This window comes from Peromyscus leucopus, chromosome 22, assembly GCF_004664715.2.
Source record: "Peromyscus leucopus breed LL Stock chromosome 22, UCI_PerLeu_2.1, whole genome shotgun sequence".
In the NCBI taxonomy this organism is placed as follows: domain Eukaryota; kingdom Metazoa; phylum Chordata; class Mammalia; order Rodentia; family Cricetidae; genus Peromyscus; species Peromyscus leucopus.
The window spans coordinates 50,231,750-50,258,170 of record NC_051081.1 but is presented as its reverse complement, the minus strand read 5'-3'; the positions used below and the strand labels follow the sequence as shown (position 1 = coordinate 50,258,170).

The window sequence follows — 26,421 nt, the reverse complement described above, 5'->3', positions numbered from 1 at the left end:
CAGAGATCTACCCGTCTCTGCCTCAGAGTGCTGGGGTTAAAGGTGTGTGCCCTGAGGCCTGCCAAGGATCTAGTTTAAAAAAAACAAACTCAGTGATGACGTTGATTTGAAATGGATTGGTATGATTACGCACAGTTCTTGTTTATCCCAACACTTCTGCTACTGTTTGGATGTGGTTTGTCTCCTAATGGTTCACAGGTTGGAGCCTTGGCCTTGGTGTAGCGGTGGGACTGAGGAGGGGCCTAGCTGGAGGTCGTTAGGGCATTGTGGGTACTATCCTCAGAAGCATTAAGGTTGTTTTCTTGGGACCTCTATTAGCTCTCATGAAAGAGAGTTTATTATAAAACAGAGTTTGGGGGACTGGCCCTGCCTCAGCTGAGTCTACCAGGGTGGGCTGACTCCCCAGGGGAGACCTTGCCTTGGAGGAGGTGGGAATGGGGGGTGGATTGGGAGGGAGGGCTGGGGGTGGGAGGATGGAGGATGGGGGAATCCGTGGCTGATAAGTGAAATTAAGTTAATTATAAAATAAAAATATTTAAAAATAGCCTTTAATCCCAGCCCTCGGGAGGCAGAGGCAGGTGGATCTCTATGAGTTCGAGGCCAGCCTGGTCTACAAAGCGAGTTCCAGGAAAGATGCAAAGCTACACAGAGAAACCCTGTCTCGAAAAACCAAAAAGAAAAAGAAAAGAAAAGAAAAAATAAATGAATAAAACAGAGTTTGACTCTCTGGCTCACGGTCTGTGATCAATCCAATGCTACCACCTGCCACAGGCCACATGGATGGGGCTGCTTGATCCTAGACGTAGGCTTCTGTCCTGGTTTGTTTTCTGTTGTGATAAAACTCTGAACCTGAGGAAGGGAAGGGTTTATCTGGGTTGCAGGTTAGAGACCCTCAACCAGGAAAGCCCAGGCAGGAACCTGGAGGCAGAAACTGAAGCAGAGGCCATGGAGGAGTGCTGCTTAGTGGCTTGCCCTTCTTGGTCTCTGCAGATCCTTTCTTATACAGCCCAGGCCCACCTGCCTAGGGATGGTACCGCCCACAGTGGGCTGGGCCCTCCTAAATCAATTAGCCATCAAGGAAATGCCCTACAGAGGAGCCCGAGGCCAGTCTGATGGAAGCAAGTCCTTGAGGTTCCCTCTTCCCAGGTACATCTAGGTTTGTATCAAGTTGACCAAACCAACAGTGCAGCCTCCAAAGCCATTGGCTAAAGATCTTCCCTTCTTGCCCTGCTGTTTTTACTGTCTTCCAGGGCTAGGGATGAACCCAGGCCCTGCACACCACAGACAAGCACTACTAGCAATCTACTCTACCACTGGCTGCAGCCCAGCCAACCTCCTCTTCTTTATAAATTTCCCAACCTCAGGTATGTTAGAGCGACAAGCACAGACCCATACACCAAGGTTAAATAAAAAGGACCATCGTCTTTTATATGAATTATAATAGGCCCAAAGACATTACAGATTCAGATTTTCTCAGACTTTAAAAAGTAACATAGTTTACATGGTATACATTTTGAACCAACCCTTGCTGGGGTCTAGGACAATACTCTATAATCAAATGCATTCATATTTTACAGTAAAACATAAATATATGGAGTGGGGTAAGGGAGATTGTATATTCCCTCAGTTCAGTTTCAGGACAATTTTTTTTTTTTTTGGTTTTTCGAGACAGGGTTTCTCTGTGTAGCTTTGCGCCTTTCCTGGAGCTCACTTGTAGCCCAGGCTGGCCTCGAACTCACAAAGATCCGCCTGCCTCTGCCTCCCGAGTGCTGGGATTAAAGGCGTGCGCCACCACGCCCGGCGCCAGGACAATTTTATCATGAAGAGTTACTATTATTTGTTTTTTCAAGACAAGGATTCTCTGTGCCGTCTTGGCTGTCCTGGAACTCATTCTGTAGCCCAGGCTGGCCTTGGACTCACAGAGATCCGCCTGCCTCTGCCTCCCGAGTGCTGGGATTAAAGGTGTGCGCCACCACTGCCCAGCAAGAATTATTTTTTAAAATAGATTTTTTTCAGGTTTTTTTTTTTTTTTTTTACATATTTAGCAGTGTCCAGGCCTCTAATAGCAATATCAGCATCCCCTTCTCTTGATGCACTAAACATATGTAAATGAGGGTTGGGGAAGTTGCTGGGTGCTGAGGCATGTGTCTAGTAGGTTCAAGGTTTTGGGTTCAATCCTTAGTACTTCACATGGAGGAGTGTATGTGTTTGATTTGTGTTCAACATTTAAACTTTAAATTATGTGTGTGTGTGTGTGTGTGTGTGTGTGTGTGTATGATAGACACAATGATTAGTTGGACTGGTAGCACAGACTAGTAGGTTAGTTGACTGGTAGTCAAGAAAAACACTATTTTCTCTTAACTTCTCAAGGCATCACAGAGACCAGCCCTCCAAAAATAAAACCTTGAAAAGTTTCAGAGAATATTCTTCAGCTTCAGAGAAGAACAAAAGGGCTTCCCGGTGGGAAAGGAGGCAGAGGGGGCAGAGAATGACCTTGTGAAGGAGAGGGTGCACCATTACAAAACACCCTTGAGTTACACAAGCCTGCCATGGGGAGTCCCAAGACACTAAAGGGATGGAAATACACAAAGAGGTAAAGAGATGCACAGTTTGGGGATTGCTTGCCTTAGCCCAGCAATAAAAGCTACCCACTGGCGCAGCTATTTTTGAAAGCTGAACTTCATTCACACGCAGTGCTAGTGAAATACCAGAAGCCATACATAATGTCTGACCCCAGCGGCCACCTCATACGGCACATTTGTACATGGGAGCTTTAAAAAGATTGACTGGTCCACTGTCCTACGGAGGCAGGAGACCACTTTTGTCTCCCACCTTGGGTTTCCCGTGTCTCTCCCACACTCCCTCCTCTTCAGACACACGGAAGGTTTTTTTTTTTTTTTTTTTTTTGGTCATGTTTCTCTAGGCTGTATGGTTGGTGGCGGCGGTAACCATGCCACATGCCTGGTGGAGTTGCAGGGTGTGATTTTTGACTGGTGTCTTCAGAACCTCTGGGTTTTTTAAATACAGCTGAGAATTTCCTTAGGAGCTATAAACGAAAAATGTGTACTCATTCAGACGTTTTATTGGCCCAGTCTTGTCTGGGATCGGCCAGCTGCAGTACTTTCTCATGGAACCATCAGGAACAATGGCTCCTCTCTTCTCATACGCTACCTCTGGTCCCCTGGGGTCCCCCTCCTCTTTCGACAGCAATATTGCAGTGCGTTCTGCGGTCTTCGTAGGGTGAAGCCTGGCCTAGCACCCTAAAACTGTTTACAAGTCACTGGGAGTACCCCTAATTGTACAAGCTTAAGGAACACGACGTTCCCGGGGTGGGGGGGCTGGGGGGGTTAGAAGTACTCTTCCAAGTTCAAGGGCATAGGTTTGAATGCCCACTTAGCCTTATAGCTCCTGATCTCTGGCCAACTCTATGATAATACCCATCTTTACCAGGTTCCTTAAAGCTGTGAGGAGGTGCACAGACACTACATGGTCCCAGTGACTGCATCCCAAACTGTCCCTGCGGCTAGTCCCGCCAGGGTGCAGGAGGGGTGCCTCGGCGGACCTCACCAACCTGTAGGGGGCGAGCTATCCACAGTGACCTCTCGCTTGGCCCTTCCTTGAGGTTCTGGTGGGGAATTCGGGGGGTTCTTCGTCCAGGGGTGAAACTGGGGAGCAGAAGGGTGGGTTTCGTTCCGGCCGGGGAGGCCGGGGCCCCGGGTCTCAGTTCACGCCCACCGGGAAAATGTGAGCCAAAGCTCCGGACTGGCGCGGCGGGGCCCGGGCACCGCGGCCCGGGAGTGGCGCGCGCCCTCGAACCCTGCACGCCCCGAAGGCAGACACAATGCGGCGGCCCGCAGGGGCTGGCGGGCCCCGGAGCGCGCACCTCCCTCCTTCCTGCGGCCTCCGCTTCCCGGCGGCGCGGTGGCGGCGAGCGCGCCGATTGGTGGCCGGGCCTGCGCCCCGCCCCTCCCCGCGCCCCGCCGGCCACCGCCCCTGGCCGGGACCCGCCCCTCTCCGCGGGAGGCGTCGGGGCCCGCGGCTGGGTGGCGGGCAGTTCCCGCCAGCTGTGCGCGCCCGCGTCTGGGCTCGCTCGGAGAGGACGCGGCGGCGGCGGCGGCGGCGGCTCCCGGAGCCCAGCGGGCAGAGCTGCGGGCTGCGCGCGCCCCTGCTCCCGCCGTGCGTCCCCGCGGTGGCTCCCGCGCCCTGCGGCGGCGGCTCCCGCGCCCCGCGCTCCCCTTTGTCCGCGGCCCCGGAGCGGCGGCGGCGGCGGCGGCGGGGCCGGAGCCCGCGCCCTGGGCGACTGAGGCGGCGGCGGTCCGCGCCCGCGCGCCGCGGCGATGCCGGACCAGATCTCCGTGTCGGAATTCGTGCCGAGACCCATGAGGACTACAAGGCGCCCACGGCCTCCAGCTTCACCACGCGCACGGCCCAGTGCCGGAACACCGTGGCGGCCATCGAGGAGGTGAGCGGCAGCCTGGGCGAGCGGGGCGGGCGGCTCGGGCCGCGGGGACCGCGCGGCGCCCTGGGGACCCGCAGGCGTCCGCGCCTGCTCTGCCTGGATGCCCAGTGCCCGCCGCCCGCGCCCACACCCGGGAAAAGTTTCTGGTCCCCCAGAGCCGGACGCAGCCGGGCCGGCAGTGCCCGACACAGAAGCCCTTTGTTCCCAGAGAGGTGGCTCTGGGGAGAGGCTGTTTGGCCACCTTGGGCCTTTTGGGGGGAAACCCTCCTGTCTGCTCTCATTTCCCTCGCAGGGTTCCAGGTCCTTTGCCTCATACCTGGGCGAGGTCAACTTCGGCCGCCGAGTCCGTGGCGGCTGCGAGCCGGGGACCCCTGCGCGCGCTGCAGCCCCGGGTGGTGGGTCCCCCCCGCGCGGACCTCTCCAACTTGTTCCAGAAGTGGCCCGGCGGGGGCAGCTGTGCTCCCTGAGCCAGCCGCAGAGCAGGTCCAGGGGACCCCGAAGCTGCTCAGGCAGGGGTGCCATCCCAGCTCGGGAGGCCTGGCAGCTCCCACTGCGTGCCGCAGAGCAGCGCTGCCGCCAGGGTGGTGGAGAGCCGGCGCTTTGAGGTCCGAAAGGCCCTTGGTGGCCGCTCCTGGGCTACCTGTGTGGTGCCTATGGGCACTATGGCCATCTCCCTTGCCCTTAACCTGGAAAAGGCCTGATTTTAGTAAGGGCTTTCAAGGTGCAGAGTCATTGTACTGAACTGCTAAGCAGCGAGCTCTCCAGATCCTGGGGAAGATGGACTTGCAAGAGCCAAGCAGCTTGGGTTGAAAATTAAAGCAGGCTTGGACGGGGCTGTGTGAGTCCCTGGGCCACCGCTGGCTGTGTGGCTCGGGACAGCCACACTTCCATCATTTTCTTCACCTTCCAAACAGGATCTAGAGTCGTATCATTTCGGCTTCCTAGGTTTTGTGCGCTCAGCAGGGCTCACAATAGGTAACTGGCGAACAAGACACACGTGTAGCGGTAGTGGACCCGTGACTGACTGCCTTCCTTTTGGCCAGAATTTTAAGATTGGGGTAGATATTTTAAAATACCCGTGCCAGCGGTTGGTGGAGGGGGCGCGCGGGGGGGGGCGGGGAGGTAAGACGTCTTCAGAGAGCTTTACATGAAGCAATGTCATTAAATCCTTTCCTCTTGCTTGTACGCAGCATCTGCTATGAAGAATCGCTTGGAAAAAAAATAATGTAGATGGTTCAGCGTAAAATATTTTTCTTTGTAAGACATACACAGTCAAGACTAGACTCAGTGGCAAATACTAGCTTCAGCATCCTGCTGACGGCTCCTCCTTCTCCCCTCTCTCCCCTCTTCCAAAAGGTCTGCAATGTGAATCTTTTGTAGTGAGTTCAGTGTCCTGCTGTATTCTGTCTACTCACACGGTCCCTTTGGATGAGGCAGGTGGGATGAGGCATGGGAAGTCTTTTCTCCCCCTCCCATCCCCCACCATAAATGCCAGTTGAAAAGCCCTAGGAAAATAGTCACAATGTTTTGAAAACACGTCATCAATGCTTATGGAAATGATTGCATTTCAAAAGGTAGGAACCCTTCTTTGGGAAGGGACTTGGTGTGTGATGTCCTTAAAAGAAAGCTTGTGTTGATAAAGTCATGACGCTCTCCCCCCTGCGGCCTGTCCATTAGTATTGTCAGCATGGGCAGATGTTGGAAAGCCAGGCAAAGAGGAGTTGGGATTCAAGTTGGCATACCCTCTCCCTGATTAATTTTAGTTTACAGCGGATGAACTCAAAGCTGCTTTTGCACGCAACGCAGGAGATTACCCAGGAGCTCGGTTACTGAGTAGATTGAAGAGAGACTGGATTTGGTCATTGGGTTAAATTGCAGGCCTGCTTCACATGCCTCCTAAGCAGAGAATGGGTTCAAGTTGCAGATGGGGAAAAAGTTAAAACCATTGCAGGCTGTATCTCATTTTAAGCAAGCCCAGTGTCCACTCTAGGATGATAGTGTGTATGAACTCGGGAGTTGGAGGTAATTTGGAATTGAAAGGGCTCAGCATGGATTTCCTAGAATAATGCTCTTTCCCCTTGTAGATTAGTTACTGTTCATTTCCATTACAAAAAAAAAAATTGTTCTGTGTCTGATTTCTAGCAGACATCTTTCTTATGCTGAGATGAGACATGAGCGTGGGTACGTACTGTGACCCACATAAAGTTACATATTTCACAGAAATAAGATTAAAAAATATAAGCAGCCCCCCCCCCTGCTCCCCCCAGCTTAAATGAGTTCTGGATTTAGTGAACTGATTTAAAGCTGATTAACTTCGGCAAAGCTGTTCGATTCCCATGGAGGCTATGGCCGGTCACAGTCGGTTTCTGACTGAAGTAGGCTTTCTTGGTTTGTATACCTGTAGTTAGCGTATCGGCAGTTCCAGTGCCTGACTGGTAGTTCGGATGTCCTTCCTGTTGTGTTGAGTCTCTGTCCCCGGTTTGTAGATGAGGAAGGAACTTGGGGCCAGGAGAGAGAGAGTTTGAGCTTGGCTCCATGCTGCTCTCACAAACCACATCCCATGCTTAGTGGTGGTGCGTCCTCTAAATTGTCCCTTTGCCCGACCAGCCACCTTCAGGTCAGGTCCCATCACTTTCCAGTTGTGTGAATTGGGATGAAACACACTCCCCCCCTGCTTCCTTCTTCCATTTTTCAGCCCTAGATAATCATGTCTGTCAGTTTCTGAAGACGGTGGTGAAGGTATGTGGTACAGTACCCAAAAGACAACCGACCTATTAAATGCTGTTTTTAACTAGATTGCACCGCAGTTAATAGACAGACCCTGGAGGGAGAATGGGGCAAGGGGGGAGGAAATGGGTGAATGGCTGAAGGCCTAAAAGGAGATGGAAAATGTGTGTGTGTGTGTGTGTGTCTGTGTGTGTGTGTGTGTGTGTGTGTATGTATGTGTGTATGTGTGTGTGTGATGAGTATGGTGCACTGGATGGTTTGTATGCTGATTTTGTGTGTGTGGTGTGTATGGTGTGTGTATGTGGTGTGTGTGGTGTGTGTGTGAGTGGTGTATATGGTGTGTGTGGTGTGTGTGGTGTGTGTGTGTGTGTGTGTGTGTGGTGTGTGTTGTGTGTGTGTGTGTGTGTGTGTGTATGGGGTGTGTGGTGTGTATGGGGTGTGTGTGGTGTGTAGTGTGTATGGTGTGTGTGGTGTGTATGGTGTGTGTGTGTGTGTGTGTGTGTGGTGTGGTGTGTATAGGGCACTGGATGGTTTGTGTGCCGATTGAGGCCAGAGACTGATATCGGACATGTTCCTCCATCAATTCTCCATCTCCTTTCTCTGCTCCCCCTCCGGGGGTGGGGGTGGGGGTGGGGTACAGCTACTGTCCTAAGTTTTCACCTGCATCCCGGGCTTGCACACTCAGGTCCACAAGCTCCGTACCCTCCAAGCCGTCTTCCAGCCCCCACGCCTCCCCTCTCACAAGTTCATTGCCTTGTTAGCCGGTTGAGAGTGTGGCTGGCTTGAAACTTTTCACGCGGTGATGACGTTCTCTGGGTGAAGTCATTATTTCGCACGGGTTTTTGCAAACTTCGCAAAGTGCGGAGCCGCAACTGGCGTCAGGGAGAAAGTAAGTAGCTGTGGCATAAATCTGAAAAGTGAGCTGCACCCCCCCCCCCAGCTTTATCTGTGTCTCTTAGTTTCTTTAAGCTTCTGGTTACTTCAGAATACTCTGGAAACAGAGAAGAATTGTGCACACTCTTGGGATGTTCGCGATGTCTGTGAGACTCGTCTACCTTCCCCCCTCTTCTCTGCCTTGTTTGGCATTGATGGAGTTTTAAAAATAAATTTGATATTGACTCTTAAGTATTAACATTTAATCTGCTTCCTTCCGGGGCCTTGAGTCTCTGACTCTGTTGTCCTTGGTTACCTTGGAAATCTCTTTGCTGTTCTGACTGAGAAGGGAGCATGAACATCTGGACTGTGCGGACTCCCAGGGGGCCTGCTGTTGGTGGGGCCAGGCCCCGCCCAGCAGTTCCACTGGGAACTGGCCTTGCCTTTGATTCTGAGTTGTGACTTGTTTGTAAACCAGCTCCGTCGTCAAAATCCCAGGCTCACAGATTTTGCATCCGTGGTCAGAAGGACGCCACCTCTTTCCCAGTACATTTGTGTGCTCGGAAGGGAACCTCTATAGGCCACAGGATACTGTGTTATACCGATCTGAAATTTGCAGTGATGTACCTGTGGACCATTTTGAGTCAGTTAAAATGGAATTGTTTTTTCCCTTCAGCTGAATTCAATTTCCATTTTATAATTAGTAGAAGCACTACTAATACTATTAATACTATTAGCAGTACTATTACTATTACTGCTATTACTAGTATAATGCTATTAGTACTATTAATAATATTAGCAGTGCTCAGACCACTCCTTGTGCGTTCTAGCTCTTGGTGCTGTTATTTTGGGATCCATGGGAATCCTTCAGTATGTTGGATGAAAGGATTAGAAATCCCTTCTCTTTGAAAAAACTTGCGGTCCAGTGGGAGAAACATCCTCCAGGCCGATGAGTGCACTCAGGTCACAGGCCATGTCTATGAGGAAGGACGTCTAGGGTGCTTGGGTGATTGATGTAAAGCCCAAGGCTGGGACTGCTTAGGTGTGGTCAGGGCTGTGGGTGGAGAGGGCCTTGAATGGAGGTGTGTCACAAGTGGCCCCAAGGTGGTTTAATCCAGTCTTCCATATCTGTGTCGCTACCTTTGGTAAATATTTACCCAATCCTGAGCTGGTGACCAGCTAGGCCTTTGGTGGGATTTTCATATCCATTCTGTCTTCTTAGGCCAAGAATTTGTAGATGCCTTTCATGGTGGGGCACATAGATTCTGCACTGTTGGCCCAAGAATGAAGTCAGCTCCTTGGCCAAATTAGTCTGTCTCAAATGCCTAGTAGTCACGAGGATTAATGGTGACTGTGCTGAATGATGCAGTTCTGCATACTTGCAGAAAGAACATCCCGCTGGTGAGTGGAGTTTTAGACCCTTGAGACTGCAGAATGCTCTGCCAGACAGCATTGGTGTGGTGTGGAACTTGCAGAGAGCCTCAGATTCCATGCTAGAGCTGTGGAATCAGAACCTGCATTTTAACAGCACTCCCAGGAACTGTGTGCATAGGATTTTAAAGTACTGTTCTAGGCTGCCGCTAGTCTGGCTAGTCTGGCCTAGCCGTGTTTCAGAGTTGCCTGGTGGGGGAGGGGGCGTCTTATGGACTGGAAGAACCTGGCCCCACTCTCCTGAATTCTGATCGCATCTGATTTGGGTGAGGCCTGGAGCCTCCACATTTTTAAAGGGTTCCACCCTAGTCGATAATCACTGATAGATGGGTGATTATGTAATGCTGTGCCAGGTGGCAAGATAAGTCGAGGTGATCCATACTATGGGGTAGAAAGTGGCTTTGGAAGGGAGGACACTGAAATCAGGGCAGGCCTCTCTGCAGAGGTGACCTTTGAGCAGTCCGGAATGCAGAGGCTGCCTGCCTGAAAGATCTGTGAGTAGAGGAGCCTGGGAAAAGACCTGGAGAGGTGAGTATTAGGGCAGATAGGCCCGCAGTCAGAGGCAGGGGAGGGGGAGGGGGAGCCAGCGCACATCAGCCTTTGCCTTGGGGAGGGAATTTGCATTTTCTGTGGTGTGGAGGGTTTGGTTTGGGGCTCAGACTATCACGGTCAGAGTTCCTCTTAAGGATTTGTTTGTATTTATTTGTATGTGTGTGTGACCGGCACGTGCAGGTGCCCTCAGAGACCAGAACCCATGGAGCTGGGGTTACAGGCGGCTGTGAAGTGCCTGGTTGGAGGTGCTGGGAATCAAACTCGGATCTACTAGGAGAGCAGGAAGTACTCTTAACCACTAAGCCGCTTCCCCAGCCGCCGCTTTACATTTTAAAGGCATTTCAGTGGTTGTTCCTAGGCCCAAGAGGAAAGGGGGAGGACCAGCGAGGGGGCAGGGGTTTGTTGCAGGCATTTGAGTGGCATGAGGTGATGGCCGGGCAGAGGGCCTAGTGTCCTTTGAACTGGGAGAATCTGTCGGTGATGGATGCTTCCTGGGTGTGGAGGGTGTGGTGTAAATAATACACACACACACACACACACACACACACACACACACACACACACACACAGCTCATGCTCCAGCACTTGAAGACTGGGCCTTCCATCAACCCCAAGGTGAAGCTGGCACTGTTCAGCATGGCTGAGTGACAGTGGCCAGGCCCGCGGGACTAGCTGCCAGGCTTGTGTTGGGGCCGTCTTAGCTGTAGACCCTGAGCAGGGTGTGGAGGGGGCGGAGGGGGCCTTGCTGCTGCTGTGTTTCTGGGTAAATGTTAGCAGGTCATACTTGTTCGTTGGCATGCTCTCCCTTTTCTAGCTCCCCAAACTCTCCTCTCTCTACTGAAATGAGATGAGCTCATTCAGACATGATTCCCTAATGTGACCCCGTTGACCGGGGCTTCAAAGTCGATGGCTGGCCGCGGCCTCTCCACCTGCTTTTTTTTTTTTTGCCTTTGTGGTTTTAGCGTGTCTGGGATGCCATGGCATAAAGGGATCGCCCGTTGGAACTGGAATGCCGAGGCTGTGTTTTTAGGGTGGTGATTCTTCTTCCAAAGGAACCTGGTTGAGTTTATTTGTCCATAAATGTATTTAGGGATCCGGCATATAGTGTCACTGCCCCATAAATGCCAGGGTTGTAAAAGGGGACAGGCCTGTGGAGGACTGACCTTCAGGTTGTGTGTGAAACTTCATTTTAACTTATTTTTTTCCTCCTTTTGTGCCATGGATCTCCTTGGCATTGTACCTCTTCAGACAGGCTCTCTGTTCCTCTTGTTCTTTCTGTAGTCTTACTGTGTAACCCAGGCTAGCCCTCACGCTCCCTCTCAGCCTCTGAGTGCTGCAGTAGTGTAGGTACCCCGCAGAAAGTGGTTAGCACACAGAATAGGAGCTTAAGATTCCCAGTGAAACCAGTTATACCCAATTCAGTTATTAAAACATTTTTTTCTCGAGACAAGGGTTTCTCCGTGTAGCTTTGCGCCTGTCCTGGAACTCACTCTGTAGCCCAGGCTGGCCTCGAACTCACAGACATCCACCTGCATCTGCCTCCCAAGTGCTGGGATTAAAGGCGTGTGCCAGCTAGTAAAACATTTTTAAAAAAGATATGGCATAGTAGTATGTGATTTTTGTTGCTGTTGTTAATAATGTGAAGATTTATTCTTGGGTCTAATAAGTACCTCCATTGTGGAGTCCTGTAAGTGTAAATGATACCATGTGACATTGCTAATAATTATAACGTGGTATGGTGGTACCTGTCACTGGAGACCCAGGTGACACTTGGAATAACTGGGTCGTGCCGCTTTCATTCCCTCTTGAAGATAGGCTGAATTTCAGTTAGATGGGAACAACGTGGACACGTGTACATTTTTTTTTTTCTCATCCAAGTTTATGGACTCCTTGAATTCAGACTAATGATTCCGGGCTTGATGGTCCGATGTCTTTGGCTTTGGGTGGTTGATGTCTTTGCGGACTCCAGAAACTGGACTGTGTCACTATTGTCAGTGTGAGGAATCTAGCGGAGAATAGTCACACCCTAAGCCAGTGTTAGAGTCCCAGGGCGGTGGGGGTGGGGTGGGGTAGGGAGGGGGTACTGCCTGACCTGATGTCACCAAGAAGCCCCATGCTGCTCCATGGTGAGGCCGCGGGCTTCTGAGTTCAGCAGGCCTACAGAGGTTATGACTCTGCAGGCCAGCTCTGCTGTGTGTGCTTTTCTTGTTTGCCTGACATGTTATATGCCGGCCTCGATGTAGGACAAGCTCCAGTGGGAAATGATGGTAGATTCCCAGGCACCTTCCACCCGGTGGGGTCAGGGGGCCCTGATGGACTGCATTGTTGTGGTGAGGTCTTGTATGAGCTAACTGTTGCCTCAGAGCATGCTGGATGTCGGGGTTTCCTTTCCTGTCTTCCTGTATTTCTTGGACATTTTATTGAGTATCAGGCATGTTTTATTCTAACTTGACCGTGTGTGTGTGTGTGTGTGTGTGTGTGTGTGTGTGTGTGTGTGTGTAGCCTGAGGTTGACATCAGGAGTTTCCTCTGATCATGTTCTACCTTAGTCATTGAGGCAGAATATCAGAACCTAGAGCTCACTGATACAGGACGCTTGCTCCTAGGATCCCCCGTTTTTTATCTTCCAAGCCTGGATTACAGGCTGGCCACCATGTCCATCCAATAGTTATGTGGGTTCTGGGCTCGGAACCCTGGTCCTCATCTTCCAGTCCTCAGACCAAGCGTTTTTGACGTCATGGATTGCTGTTTCTGCAGCCACCTGTCCCGCAGAGCTGGTGCCTAGGAAACCCCTTTGCGCAAATGCCTTCGGGCCAGCGTGGTCTCTCTCGCCGCTGGTTCTACTGAGTCGGCTCTGTGGCTCTCCTCGAGTGGGGACTTCGGGTAGATCCCCGGGGCTGCTCTGGTTCCTCCCTCCCTTCCTCACCAGAGAAACCCTTCCTCTTTCTTCTCCTGCCTAGCCCAGCTCTGCAGGGACGTGTCCAGCCATTGCTCACACCCTGGCAGGAGGCTGCCCTGCCTAGGCTGTTATTAATGATGTCATCTTTCTACCGGATGCTGGCGATGGCTCTGTCAGTAACATCAGGTGGTTGATGAAGACCGTGTCTTCAAATGCTGGGTTCCTCTGTCCTAGAATTTTAACAAGCTGGCAGCAAGCTCCCAGGGCCTCTCTCCCTAGTTTATCGGAAGAAATCTTGTGGGTTTTTTGGTTGTTTTTTTTTTTTTTTTTTGACAATGACATTTGTAGCTAGAGTTTTCCTGCCTTGCCCACAGTCAGGACAAATCTCTGAAACCAGCCAGTCTCCCAGCTGCTCAGACCTGACCAAGTAAACACAGAGACTTTTATTGCTTACAAACTGTATTGCCATGGCAGGCTTCTTGCTAACTGTTCTTATAGCTTAAATTAATCCATTTCCATAAATCTATACCTTTGCCACGTGGCTCGTGTCTTACCGGAGTCTTCACATGCTGCTTGTCATGGCAGAGGCTGGCAGTGTCTCCCTCTGTCTTCCTGTTCCCTCCTTTCTCCTCTCTGTTAGTCCTGCCTATAATTCCTGCCTGGCCACTGGCCAATCAGTATTTTATTTATTGACCAATCAGAGCATTTGACATACAGACCATCCCACAGCAGACAATAACCAATATTTCTACGGGCTTTAGTTTTATGTTGAGAAATGGGCTAATGCTGATTGGCTCCCCAATCAATACCCAATGGTCAGCCCTGAAAACATACATATAAGTAACATTGTACAGACTGAGCAGGTTGTATTTATGTATTTAGGAATATGCATATATGTATAAAATAACAATTAATGAAAAAGGAGGCCATGAATTTGAAAGAGAGCAAGAAGGGAAATATGGGAGGGAGGAAATGCTGTAATTATATTATAATCTCAAAGAATAAAAAAAAGGTAATTGAAAAGCAAGAAAAATGAAATGTGCTTATCTAAGAATATTCCTTTTTGAGAGAGGTCCTATTTCTGTTTCATAGTTCAAGGAATTGAGGCTCAGTGGAGTCATGTGAATCTAGGTCCCAGCAGTTGACGGAACAAGAATCCTGCCTATGTGAGGATGAGAGCTAGGGACTTGTTGGTCCTTTAACGTCCCCTGACTGTAGAGTGGGTTTCCTCAGTGCAAGCTGGTGTCCGCTGATCCTCTGCAGGCCAGTCTCCATTGATGTCAACTCAGAGGAGGTGTGCTGGACACCTCCAGGGTTAGGAGCACAAACTCCCGGGCAGGCGCTTAGCATTAGAGACCCTTTTTTTCCTCCCTTCTCTTGTTTATTTTCGAGGCAGAGTCCCTTGTGTCTCAGGCTGGCCTTAAACTCTATGTAGATAAGAATGACCTTGGATTTCTGATCCTCCTGCCCTGCGTCTTTGAGGGCTGAAATTATAGGCCTGTTCCAAGATGCCTGGTTTGTATGCTTCTGGGGGTCAAACCCTGGGCCTCTTGCATGCCAGGCAAGCACCCTGCCAGCTGAGCTTCCTCCCTAGCCTCTAGAAGCGTTTACTAAGTGGCCTTACTGCCCCAGTGTGAGTTGTTAAAGGATACACCTGGCCCCTTGGAATGTGGGTTCCAGAAAACAACCTGGAGTGTGCGTATGAAGGCCCGCAGAGTGAACAGACTCGGAGTGTGTCTTCCAGGCCAGCAGATCTGTGTTTGGCGAGGTGGCCCCGACTGATGTACAGATCCAGGCAGACCCTGGTAGAGAGGAGTTGGCACCTTGCTGTCTGTTAGGGGACTTGGGAGAGATGTCTGTCATTCTCCCCTGAAACTCCCCATCTGTTAGGAACAAGCTTTTGGGTCTGAAAGGGTGACCACAGGCCATGCCGGGGACAGCGGAGGGCTGGATGAGAGTCCCCTTTACTTTCTGTGATCCTCTTCTCTCCTACCTTTATCTTTCACTTGGATGTTTATATTGGTACTTTCCAAGAAGGTGGAAGTCAAAATGCGCTTGACCTCCTCACTCTCCCTTTAAAGATTCCCTCCCCAAAGACCCAGTCGCCTCTGCAGTCGCCATGGTCTGGGGTTCTGCTGGGTTCACTGCTGGCTGAAATTTGGCACAAATGGGGCTGGGTTGCCTGTGGGTTTTTTTTTTTTGCAGTCATGGACCACACCCCTTGGTCTCTCGATTCCCCCTTGTTGTGTTAATGATCACAGGGTTTTGTGGTCACTAAATAGTGAGGGCTATTGAACATTTCGTGGGTACCGGCTTCCTTTCAAAGATTTATTATTTACTTGTTTGCTTACTTATTGTGTGTGTGTTTGTATGTATGTTTATTTTATTTATTTATTTATATATATATATATATGCCGAGTGAGTAAATGTGCACGCACTACTTGTTTACAGGAGCCTGAGGAGGCCAGAATAGGCGTCAGACTCGGGAACTGGGGGTTACAGGTGGTTATCAGCCCCCAGGTGGGTCCCTGGAACTACATCCGGGCCCTCTGCAAGACCTGCAACTGCTTTTAACCTCTGCGCCATCTGTCCAGCCCCCCCCCCCCCCCCCGTTTTCTTATTGCGAGGTTCTGGGTGGAGGAGACGTGGTGTACTCATCCTTGGAAGATGTGCTGTCCCACACGGCAGTGGTTTTTACGTTTGTTGGTGGTTTGTGGTGGGATGGTATCAGTAGCCAGGGAGTTACGAGAGCTGGGTTCCAGTTCTGACTGGGCCTCTCTTTTCCTGTGACTTTGAACTCCCTGTTCCCCTTTTCCCTCGCCCTGGGCACCCACTGATCTGCTTTTGGCCTCTGGATTTTACTCACTGTGGACGCCTCGTATATGGAATCAAACATTAGGTGGCCTTTTGTGTTGTCTTTTGCGTAATGAATGTTTTCAGGGTTCATTCATGTGATGGGAATCTGCACTTTGCCCCTTTTAAGGACTGAATAGTATTTCATTGTGTGTTGCAATGCATTTTTTTGTCCATCAGTTGGTAGATATTTGGATTATTTCTGCTTTTTTTTTTCTATTACGAATGATGCACTGGATATTTTTTGCGAGTCTTTGTGTAGACATATATTTCCACTTGTCTTGGAGCTGGATTGCTAAGTCATAGGGTGACTCTGTATTGAAGTTTTTAACTGCTAGACTTTAAAATGGCTACATCACTCGGTATTCCCCCCAGCCATGTGTAAGTGTTCCAATTTCCCACATCCTTGTCAACGCTAATTATTGTCTGTCTCTTTTGCTTATGTCCGTTCTGACGGGTGTGAAGTTGTATCTTACTGTGAATTTATTTGATTTGCATTTCCTTGATGGATGGATGACTAATGATGTCGAGCCATCAACAGCCTGTGGCTGTTCATATATATTGTTTTTAGAGGACTAACTTTTCAAATCCTTTGCTCCCCCCCCCTTTTTTTTTTTTTGGTTTTTCAAGACAGGGTTTCTCTGTGTAGTTTTGGTGCCTGTCCTGGAGCTCTCTCTGTAGACCAGGTTGGCCTTGAACTCACAGAGATCCGCCTGGCTGTGCCTCCCAAGTGCTGGGATTAAAGGTGTGAGCCACCACCACCCAGCCATATTTTTTTAATTTTTTTTTATTATTATTGAGTTGGTCATACACACCTCATAAATTCTGGACACTAGACAGTAATTAGATGCACCCTGCAAATGCTCCCATTTTAGATGGTCATTTCACTCACTTCATGGTATCCTTTGAAACAAAACATCAAAAAAATTGTTATTTAAAAAGTTTAATTAGGTGTATGTATGTGTGCATGTGTGTGTGTGTACGAGGGCAGTGCCAGATCCCCTGGAGCTGGAGTTACAGGCAGTTGCGAGCTGCCTGATGGGGGTTTCTGGGAGCCGAACTGGAGTCCTCTGCAAGAGCTGCATACTGTGTGTGCTGGTCAGTTTCTTGTCAACCTCGCACAGCTCAGGGCTGTCTGGCAAGAGGGAACCTCAGCTGAGAAAGTGCCTTGTCAGAATGGTCTGTGGGGCTTAGTCTTTAATAGTGATTGATGGGAGGAGGAACCAGCCCACTGCAGCAGGGCCGTCCCTGGGCTGGTGGTCCTGGGCTCTATAAGAAAGCAGGCTGAGCAAGCCATGGGGAGCAAGCCAGTGAGCTGTGTCCCCCCCCCCCCCCCCCCCCCCCATAGTCTCTGCTTCAGTTCCAGACCCGAGTTTTCTGCCATGGCTCCCTTGGACATGGACTGTAAGCTGAGAGATGAAATAAGCCCTTTCCTCCCAAAGTCACTTTTGATCACAGTGTTTATTGCCGCAATAGAAAGAGCTAACTAGGACGCACTCTTAACTTGCTGAGCCGTCTCTCCAGCTCCGAAACATCAGTGTTTAAAAGTTCGATGAATGTCTTCTCACCTCTGGTCCATTGCCCCTTGTATGTACCGCACGCTCCGTGGCCGTAGGTTTGGGGTTCTAACTGTTCTAAGATTGCTTCAGCTGCTCTAGAGCCCTGACAGTTCCCTAGGATCACGTTCAACATCTGCAAATAAGCCAGCTAGGAGCCTTGGGGAGTTGTATGGAGTCCACAGATGAATCCGAAGAGTAGAGACGTCAGTAAAACATCCTTGCATCTCCTCATCTATGCACTTGGGATGTTTTTCCACTGAAGCCTTTGCTTTGGTTTAACCATGTATTACAGTTAACATTTGTTCCTAAATATTTTATCCTTTTGGATGCTGTTGTGTGTAGCTAGAGTTTTCCTGCCTGACCCACAGTCAGGACAAATCTCTGTCACCTGCCAGTCCCACAGCTGCTCAGACCTAACCAAGTAAACACAGAGACTTATATTGCATACAAACTGTATGGCTGTGGCAGGCTTCTTGCTAACTGTTCTTATATCTTAAATTAATCCATTTCCACAAATCTATACCCTGCCACGCGGCTCGTGGCTTACTGGCGTCTTCACATGCTGCTTGTCAGGGTGGCGGCTGGCAGTGACTCCTGCCTTCCTGTTCTTTTATTTCTCCTCTCTGTTAGTCCCACCTATACTTTGTGCCTAGCCACGGCCAATCAGTATTTTATTTATTGACCAGTCAGAACAACTTGACATACAGACTATCCTCCAGCACAGCCAAGTGCAGACCATCTCAGACACCTGCACTCAGGCCCGTGGTCCTAATCATCCTCTATGCGGACCTGCTGGGTAAAGCCACGAGGAACCCGAGCGGGCTCCACAGGACATACAGAATATCCCACAGCAGTTGTGGATGGCATTGTCTTCTTAATTTCATCTCTAGATTATCATTAGTGTATAGAAGCACAACTGATGTTTGTATACTAATATAACCTGCACTTGGACGAACTTATTTACTGGCCCTACTGTGTTGTGTGTTTAGTCTTAGGGTTTTCTGTGACAAGATATCATAGATAGAGACAGCTATAAGATGAGTTGGCTTCTTTCTTTTTCTTGCCTCATTGCTGGATCAGATACTAATCATTTAAAAATATCCATTGATTTTTATAGAACAGTAGCTCAATAATTTACTGAACGATTGACTTAGATATATTTTTAAAACTCCTCATTTATTGTGTGTGTGCACACACACACACACACACACGTCATGGTGCACACATTCCATGCATATGTGTAGAGGTTATAGGACAACTTTAAGAAGTCTGTTCTTATGCTGGATGTGGTGGAGGACACCTTTAATCCCAGGGCTTGGGAGGCAGAGGCAGGTGGATCTCTGAGTTCGAGGCCAGCCTGGTCTACAGAGTGAGTTCCAGGCCTGCCAGAGCTACACAGAGAAAACCTTTTTTCCACAACAAGTCTGTTCCCATCTTTAATGATGTGGGCCCTGGGGACTGAATGGAGGTGTCGGGCTTGGCCGCAGGGCCCTTTACTGACTGAGCCATCTCTCTGGCCCTCACTTGGATATTAAAATAACTGTTTTCGTGTGTGGCTGAAATTGTTCCTGCTTAATTGGATTCATCTTCCTTCTCTTTTGGGTTTTCTGTGGGCTGGGGAGACTCTGGACGTTGGTTGCAAAGGAAATCGCTGCTCTGATTTGCAGGGTTGAGATTCTCGCCTCATTGGGCCGTGGTGCTTGGGAGTCAGCGTGGTTTCCGGTTCAGTGGGAGCCAGGGCTGTGCGCTCTCTGCAGCATCCGACTTGGTGTCTCCGTCACTCATGAGTCTGCTCTGCAGAGGCCTCCTTCCAGAAGCATCTCCTTGACTGTTTTCTCTGGGCAGCGGCTCTTCCTCACCGAAGGTCAAGGTTGCTGGTCCTCCTCTCACTGTACGCTGGCCCCTTTGTTCCTTTTTGGAAATGAATGATGCCGTTGACTACCACAGCCGTGGGGTGGTCAGAACCTGTAGCTTTTGTTTGCCTCAGCTGAAGCTTGCCAGGGCACCAAGCCTGCCGTTTGGAAGATCTCAAAGGTTCTGCTGGATTTGTTTGCTTGGGGGAGAGCGCGCTCTCAGGAAAGCCCTGGAAGCCAGCTGCAACCTCCACCTGCCCTTGTCTCTGTCTGTGCACTGATTTCCCCTTTCCTTGGGGACCGGGATGCTTATACCGCCGTGTCTGAAGCCTGGGTTTGTCTACCCTTCTCTTCCTCCTTGTGTGTTTCTAGACCCCCTGGATCCATGTTTTCTACTTCAGAGAAGCTGGTCCCACCGTATGTGACTCTGGGATGAAGTTGTAGCTTGGGGTTTCAGGCAGCAGACCCCTGCATCTCCCTCTTCATTCCCTAAGCAGTGACAGTGAACACTGGCTTCCGTTCCCACCGCTCTGCCTACTCACGACCTTCCAGAGCCGAGACGGACTGCTCTATCCTTTCAAATAATTTATTAGCTTCGGTAGCCACGTTGGAGCTTAATTTTCAGAGTGCACAATTTCTTTACGGTCAAAGCAAAGTAGGGGGAGGCTTGATTGATCCTAGGACAAGATGGCTTTAGTTGTCGCTAATGTGAAATCCCTTAAGGGCCCCCGTTTCATTTGCGCTTGTAATTTATGAGCCGTCTTGGATCCTTCACGTGTCTAGGTACGAGCCAGTAAGGCCCTGGCCGGCCTGTCTCATCCTGAGCTTCCATCTCTGCCTCAGACACAGCACGGACTGCTGTACTCAGTTGTGCGGCTGACGCACGGCTCGATTTTGAACTGAATTATGGAGTAGCAGCAGCAGCAGCAGATGACTGAGTGTTTCAGACATTTGCTGACTGTTTTTCCAAAGGGAAATGTACCAGGAGCTGAAGTCAGCTGTCAGCCACAGGGTGGGCATGCATGAGCGCTTGGGGGCGAGCAAGAAAGACACAGTGACGGGGAGTGTCAGACCCCCCCCCCCATGTTCCGCAGCCGAGGCCACTGGGAAGGAGAACTGAGGATTAGACCAGAACGGGAGGGTAAGACGGGGAGGGTCCCACTGAGTCATAGCTGCAGCTCCTGATGTGCGGATTGTCACGTAGATGAGTTCAAGTCAGAGACCGCGCTATGACACTGTGAGACAGCTTGCCTTTTGCAGATGAAGCCCTGGTGATGGTCCCTAAAACCTCAAAGCTCTCCCCCTCCCCCAAACTAAAACAGCAACAGAAACTGAGCCCAGGTCAGGGAAACTCTGCTTCGGTAGGTAGGCTGAGAACCATGTCATCCCTGAAGGAAAGTGGCCATGAACATGAAAATAGATTACGAATTTTGCTCTGTCGTTGACGAGCTCATGTTCACAGAGAAAAGCAATGTATGTGAACAGCTCCTTCCTGTGGTGTTGACTCCCAGGAGGCTTGCAGGGTTTCTTTGAGGGTAGTGTCTGGTCAGTGGCGGAAAAATACAGACATGGGTTTCTGTGATACGTGGACAGGACCGAGGGTGTCTGTGTCAGGTGTGACGAGAGGGAACCTTGTCCATGAGGGAGTGTGCCAGTGTATGCTTCTAGCCCCATCCTCACGCCCCAGGGTGAAGTCTAAGTTTCATTGTTGAATTCATACAGCCCAAACCTGGTGTCCAGCCTGAGGCTCAGAGGATGTGTGTTGAGTGTCCACATCCACCCTTTAAAAGACTTGTAGTTGTCAAAATCAAGGTTGTCACGCACATTTTTGAAACAATTAGAGACCCAGGAAAGTATTTCAAGAATTATTGAAGTCTCCGCTCCGTATAGTATTTCAATTAATACCTGATTTCTTCACGGAAAAGTATCGATCTCTTCCCTGTAACTCTTCCTTAATCGGACCATCTATCAACCGTTTCCTTCTCTTCGTTCTTTTGTGTTGGTTTTTGAGACAGGGTTTCTCTGTGTAGCCCTGGCTGTCCTGGAACGCTCTCTCTGTAGACCAGGCTGGCCTCAAACTCAGAGATCCTTCTGCCTCTGCCGTCCTGGGATTAAAGGCGTGTACCACCACCGCCTGGCTCTTCTCTGAATTTCTAAGGTGGATTTCTCTTTGTAGTTGGGTAGCTTTTTTATTCATCTACTGTCTGTCTGTCTGTCTGTCTGTCTGTCATCCACACATAGTTCCATCATGGAGATTGACCTAAAATGTCTATACTCAGAATTATAAAGTGCTATGAGGTGTGCATAGAATCCATACAGCTTCAGGTGCCCCCCTGGCCTGGGGACAGGGTCCTGGCTTCTCTCCCTTGTAGCCTGGGAACCTCAGAGGATGAGACGTGGCCCCTCAACTTGGGTTGAGATCTCATGCAAGTTGGGTTTGGGACACCCCGATTTAGCAAACTACATCCTGCAGCTTGTTTTTTATATGTACTTGTGGTCCCTGTGACTCATGGACCCCTGTTTAAATATTTGCCTACGGCAGTGGCCGGGTGCGTAACCACCCGCGGAAAGCAGCCATTTCTACCCTTGGAAATCTATGCTCAGTGAAAGCAAGTGCTTTTGTCCTCTGCCTCTTTATTTCCAATTTTACCTCTTATGATAACTAAGCCCGTTGACACGTGGGTCAGAGCTGGGTGGTGGAGGGGTGAGCTTGACCCTTGGAAATGGATTCAGGAGTCTGTGGGACTGATGGAAGAGGGGTCTAGCATGCTGGCTGAGGGTGGAGAGGCAGAGAAAGGCCGGAGGCAGGGAGTCTTGTAGGAGGCCTTAGCCACTGTAAGTGGGGAGGGGCCTCTGCGTTCAAGCCTTGGGAGTGTCGGGGAAGGGAATCTGTGTCGGAGCGAATACTCACGGTCGGGCCTGTCACATAGTCCTGGAGCTGTGGGCTTGTGGTTGGTTTGTTCAGGCCTTCGTTCCTTCTTCATCGAAGCTTCGTACAGGCCTTAGATGCCCAGAGCTCCGGCCTTCCAGGGCCTTCGAGGAGGGAGGAGGGAGAAGCGGTGTGGTTACCAGAGGGAGGAGGGAGAAGCACACTTGAGGGGTGAGGTCCTTGAAGCAGGGCTTGCCTTGCTCCCGTATACCCTAACACGTGTCCTTCTGACCCCACTGCACGTTAGAGGGGCTTTCTCAGCTTGAGTAGGTTTAGATAGCTTGGCTGTATATGTAGAGATGAAGGTTGTATGCTGGGCGTGTGTGTGTCCGTAATAATATTAAAATACCATCTTGTCCCCGCACTTAAGGGACCCGTTTAAAAATCATTTGTAAACACCTGGTTTGTTTAGATGAAGCCTGTTGTAGAGCCCTGCACACTGCAGGGAGAGGGTTTTTCCCGTGAGGCCAGAGCAGGGGTCTCTTCCGCCGCTTTTCCTGAGCTCTTCCTTTTCAGATTGCCGTGTGCCCGTTTCTTGATCCGAGACTCCCGGGCCGTGACTTGGAATGCACCTTCCATCTGGGGAATCGGTGTTTTGGCAAGCTCAGCCCCCTGCCACTGCCGCAGGGCTCTGTGGGGTCAGTGGGCTGGATGCTGGCCCCTGCCCAAAGCTCATCCCTTTCTTCCTGTCTGGGCACAGGGCTGTTTAGGAGTAGGAGACTCGGGGAGCTGGTCATAGGGTGCCTGGGAAAAATAACCCATCCAGGGAAGGTGCCAGCGGGCCATATGGTTGGCTCAGCTCACGCTCAGCATCACTGGTATGTGTGGGCTCTCCCAGCTCTCCAAAGGGAGAAGCGGCGCTTGGATGCTGTGGACGGGGCGGCAGAGGCACTTTGAGCCAGCCCCTCCTTCCTGCTGTGTGTGTGTGTGTGTGCGTGTGTGTGTGTGTGTGTGTGTGTGTGTGTGTGTGTGCGCACACACACATGCCTAAAGGAGGTGAGACATGGTCATCTGAGCAAGGAGAGGTGGGGTGAGGTGTTGGTCAGCCAGCAGAATGGAGAATTAGGGGCTCCGACCACTCCCTCCAGTGAGTGTGCGTCCTCTCCTCTGCCTCCCAGCATCCCCAGCCTTCCTGTAACGGAGGTGTTTGCACGTGAGCAGCTTCCACACCCAGACCCTACACTTTTAGGGTGTGTGACCCCCATTGCTCCTGTCAGTGCCCAGCTGTAAGGACGGACGTTTTGTGAGGAGTGCCACCGAGTCCTGCAGCATTGCCCATGTGAGCACTGTCAGCCTTCCCTGGGTGTCCCTGAGTGGTGTCCTCCTCCAGAACGCGCCCCCGCAGCATGCACTCATGCCGCCGCGCCCTGCTCACGCCTCGGCCCTGCTTCCCGTGTGAGTTCTCAGTTCCTGAAACCAGCTGCAGGTTCCTGACAGCAGGAGGGCCTGGTTTTCTCCTCTTTTTTTAAAATCAGCTCTTGCTTTTACGTAGACTCGTCATTTTTCAAAACACTGTTTGGATAGAATAAACCTTTTGCAAGTGTCGAAGCCAAGTCCATGCCCCTTGATGGTGTTTAAGGCTTCATAAAGTAAGGGTTTTCCCAGAGTCTGGAACCAGACCTTACAGTGGGTCTTGTCTAGTGAGTGACCTTATTGTTTTTCAGAACCAGCTGAGTGTCTGGGAGTCCTGAGTAATGACTTTGTAGGGCTAGTGAGTGCATGTGAGTGCATGAGCATGGCGCACACATGTATTTACACACCTGTAACTACAAAGCCCTCTGGGAAGCTGATACAGGAGGCTGATGCAGGAGGATTGCCATGAGTTCCAGGTCAGCCTGTTCTACAGAGTAAACCCTGTCTCAAAACAAAGCAAAACAAAAAAACAAACAGAAACAAAACAAAACAAAAATCCAGAAAGCAAGCTGGGTGGTGGTGGCGGCGGTGGTGCCGCCGCACGCCTTTGATCCCAGCACTCGGGAGGCAGAGCCAGGCAGATCTCTGTGAGTTCGAGGCCAGCCTGGGCTACCAAGTGAGTCCCAGGAAAGGCGCAAAGCTACACAGAGAAACCCTGTCTCGAAAAACAAAAACAAAACAACAAAACAAAACAAAAATCCAGAAAGCATAAAACATCAATAACAAAAATCCCCCAAAGCGTTGCTAACAAGTCAGTGCGTGGGTGCGCAGATTCTCCGAGTATGCATACGTCTCTGTGCGGTCTCTGAGAAGGGATTTCATGTGCAGTGTGTGCATTGATTGTTATGTGTGTTACTGTCTTAGAAATGCCTGGAGAGGAATACTCACGTTACGTCAGGAGAGTTAATGCTGGTTACTATTAATACTGGGTGTATTAGCTGTTCTGGGAAGAGGTGCGGCTTATTCATAATACCCAGATAATTGCTGCAGACTGGGGAGAGCAGCCCAGATGGTGTTATGAGCGGAGGGGTAATTACGACTTAAAGGCAGTGGGGTGAATCTGCTCATGTGAGGCGTAAGGGACAGTGCATGGTGTGTGTTTGATAAGGGGGCTTGCTTCGTCTTAGAACCCCAAGGAAGTCCTAACCTGGGGTTGTTAGTCGTGGGAACAGAGCGTCTGGAGAGATCTCATCGCCCCTCAGCCTTAACAATATGCTCATGTCATCTGCTGTAGCGGGTATTCATTCTCATTTCAATGCGTATTTCTGTCTGCTTCCTGCCCACTCACTCAGTGTTATTCTTGAGGAGAGAGAGGGGGGTTTGGGATGAGAACTAAGTGGAATCCAGTCTTCAAGGCTATTGCGATCCCCGCCCCCCATCTCTGTGTGCTGTGCTTTTTCATGCTTGGCCCCTGCCCTCTCTGAGGAGGGGGATTGGGTGGTTGACAAGGGAGTGAATTCATCTGGGGTTGGTCGCAGGAGTATTTGCGTTGTGCTGGACAGGGTGACAGCACCCTTCCTGTGTGGCGGTAGATGGTAGACAAGAGTGGTCTCTTCCCACCTGACTGTCACAGAGGTGAGAGCCAGTGCTGTCCTTGGAACACTGAACTTTTCAGACTCAGGCTATAGCGTGTGTGTGTGTGTGTGTGTGTGTGTGTGTGTGTGTGTGTGTGCGCGCGCGCGTGCTACTCAAATGCAAATTCTTCTGTTGGTACTGAATATATGCAAATTTATACCGATTAGTTGACAACATTACGCAACATAACCGAAATTTCAGCTTTTCCCACCTCGGTGTTCAGGTGTGTTGGGGGTCCTATTTCCTGTGGGACTTTTGTGATAGTCTCGCAGCCCAGAGACTGCCGTCAGAGACACGGTGGCGTCGGAGCAGGGCCAGCATCTGTAACAGCCGAGCTTGGCTCCCTTCAGAAGCCTCTGATGGTCTTCCCAGGACCTAGGAGCCCCCAGAGAAGAGGAGGGGCGGGCTGCTGAGAGGGGAAGGCAGCGCTGTGGGAGGCAAGTGATGGGCCCCGCCTCCGCTTCCCTTCACATTCAGACACAGAACCCAGCAGATTTGGAGGCAGCGGAATAGATGGCGGGCGAGGCAGCTTGTGCTGGAGGGTCCCATTCTGTCTTTGCGGCTTCTGGGATCTCCTTTGACTTGCTCTGGAGACGGGCCACTGGGTCAAGACGGCACTCGGCGGCCTCCGTAGGGCAAGCGTGGGCCACCACCTCTGCTGCTGACGCTCCCTGAGCATCTGTTGTCTGAGCGCTGCATATCTAACCCCTCACTAAGCGGGACACTCGGGGAGTAAAGAGCAGACACCCCGCCAGTGGGAGGGCCCAGTGTGTGTAGAGCCGGGTGGGAGCAGCCTTGCTGCCGGAGAAGGGGCTGGGCCCCAGTAGGAGCCTGAAGCTGTGCTGGGCCAGCAAGGGTGATGAGCGTGTTAGGTAGCCCTGAGTCACCTGCACATAAAACCCCTGGAGGCCACGCGTGGAGTATAATGGGATAAACGGCAACAGGAAGTTAGAAAGATTCCTTGGAAGGGACAGGGTACCTAACTGCCCCTCCCGAGGGACAAGGCTACGGGTCAGAGACGGATTTGGTGGTAGCAGAGAGGAGGGGTCCGAGCCTTGCTCTGGAGGGTACGAAAGGTGCTGGTTGAGAGTAGCGCCATGATTCCTGCAAAAGGGATTGTAGTGTTTATCTCCTGGTCCTTCATTGGCAGCCTGGACTGTCCTCTCCAGGCGCGAGGCCATTTACTGATGTGAACAGAGGCCAGCCTTTCTGTGAGGTCACTTTCAGAATAAACAGACATGTAAACAGAGGATGACAGACCACAGGGGCAGTTGCTATGACAACAAGACATCCATCATA

The 26,421-nt window shown here is 50.7% G+C and overlaps 1 protein-coding gene across 1 annotated transcript in view; it reads left to right on the top strand.

The window, feature by feature from the left end:
- The first annotated feature begins 4,337 nt into the window (after positions 1–4,337).
- Asap2 (ArfGAP with SH3 domain, ankyrin repeat and PH domain 2) overlaps positions 4,338–26,421 on the top strand; it is a 165,694-nt gene continuing 143,610 nt past the window's right edge. Inside the window, 2 exon segments of the mRNA XM_037198170.1 lie at positions 4,338–4,365; positions 4,368–4,462. Coding sequence (XP_037054065.1) covers positions 4,338–4,365; positions 4,368–4,462 — 123 coding nt within the window.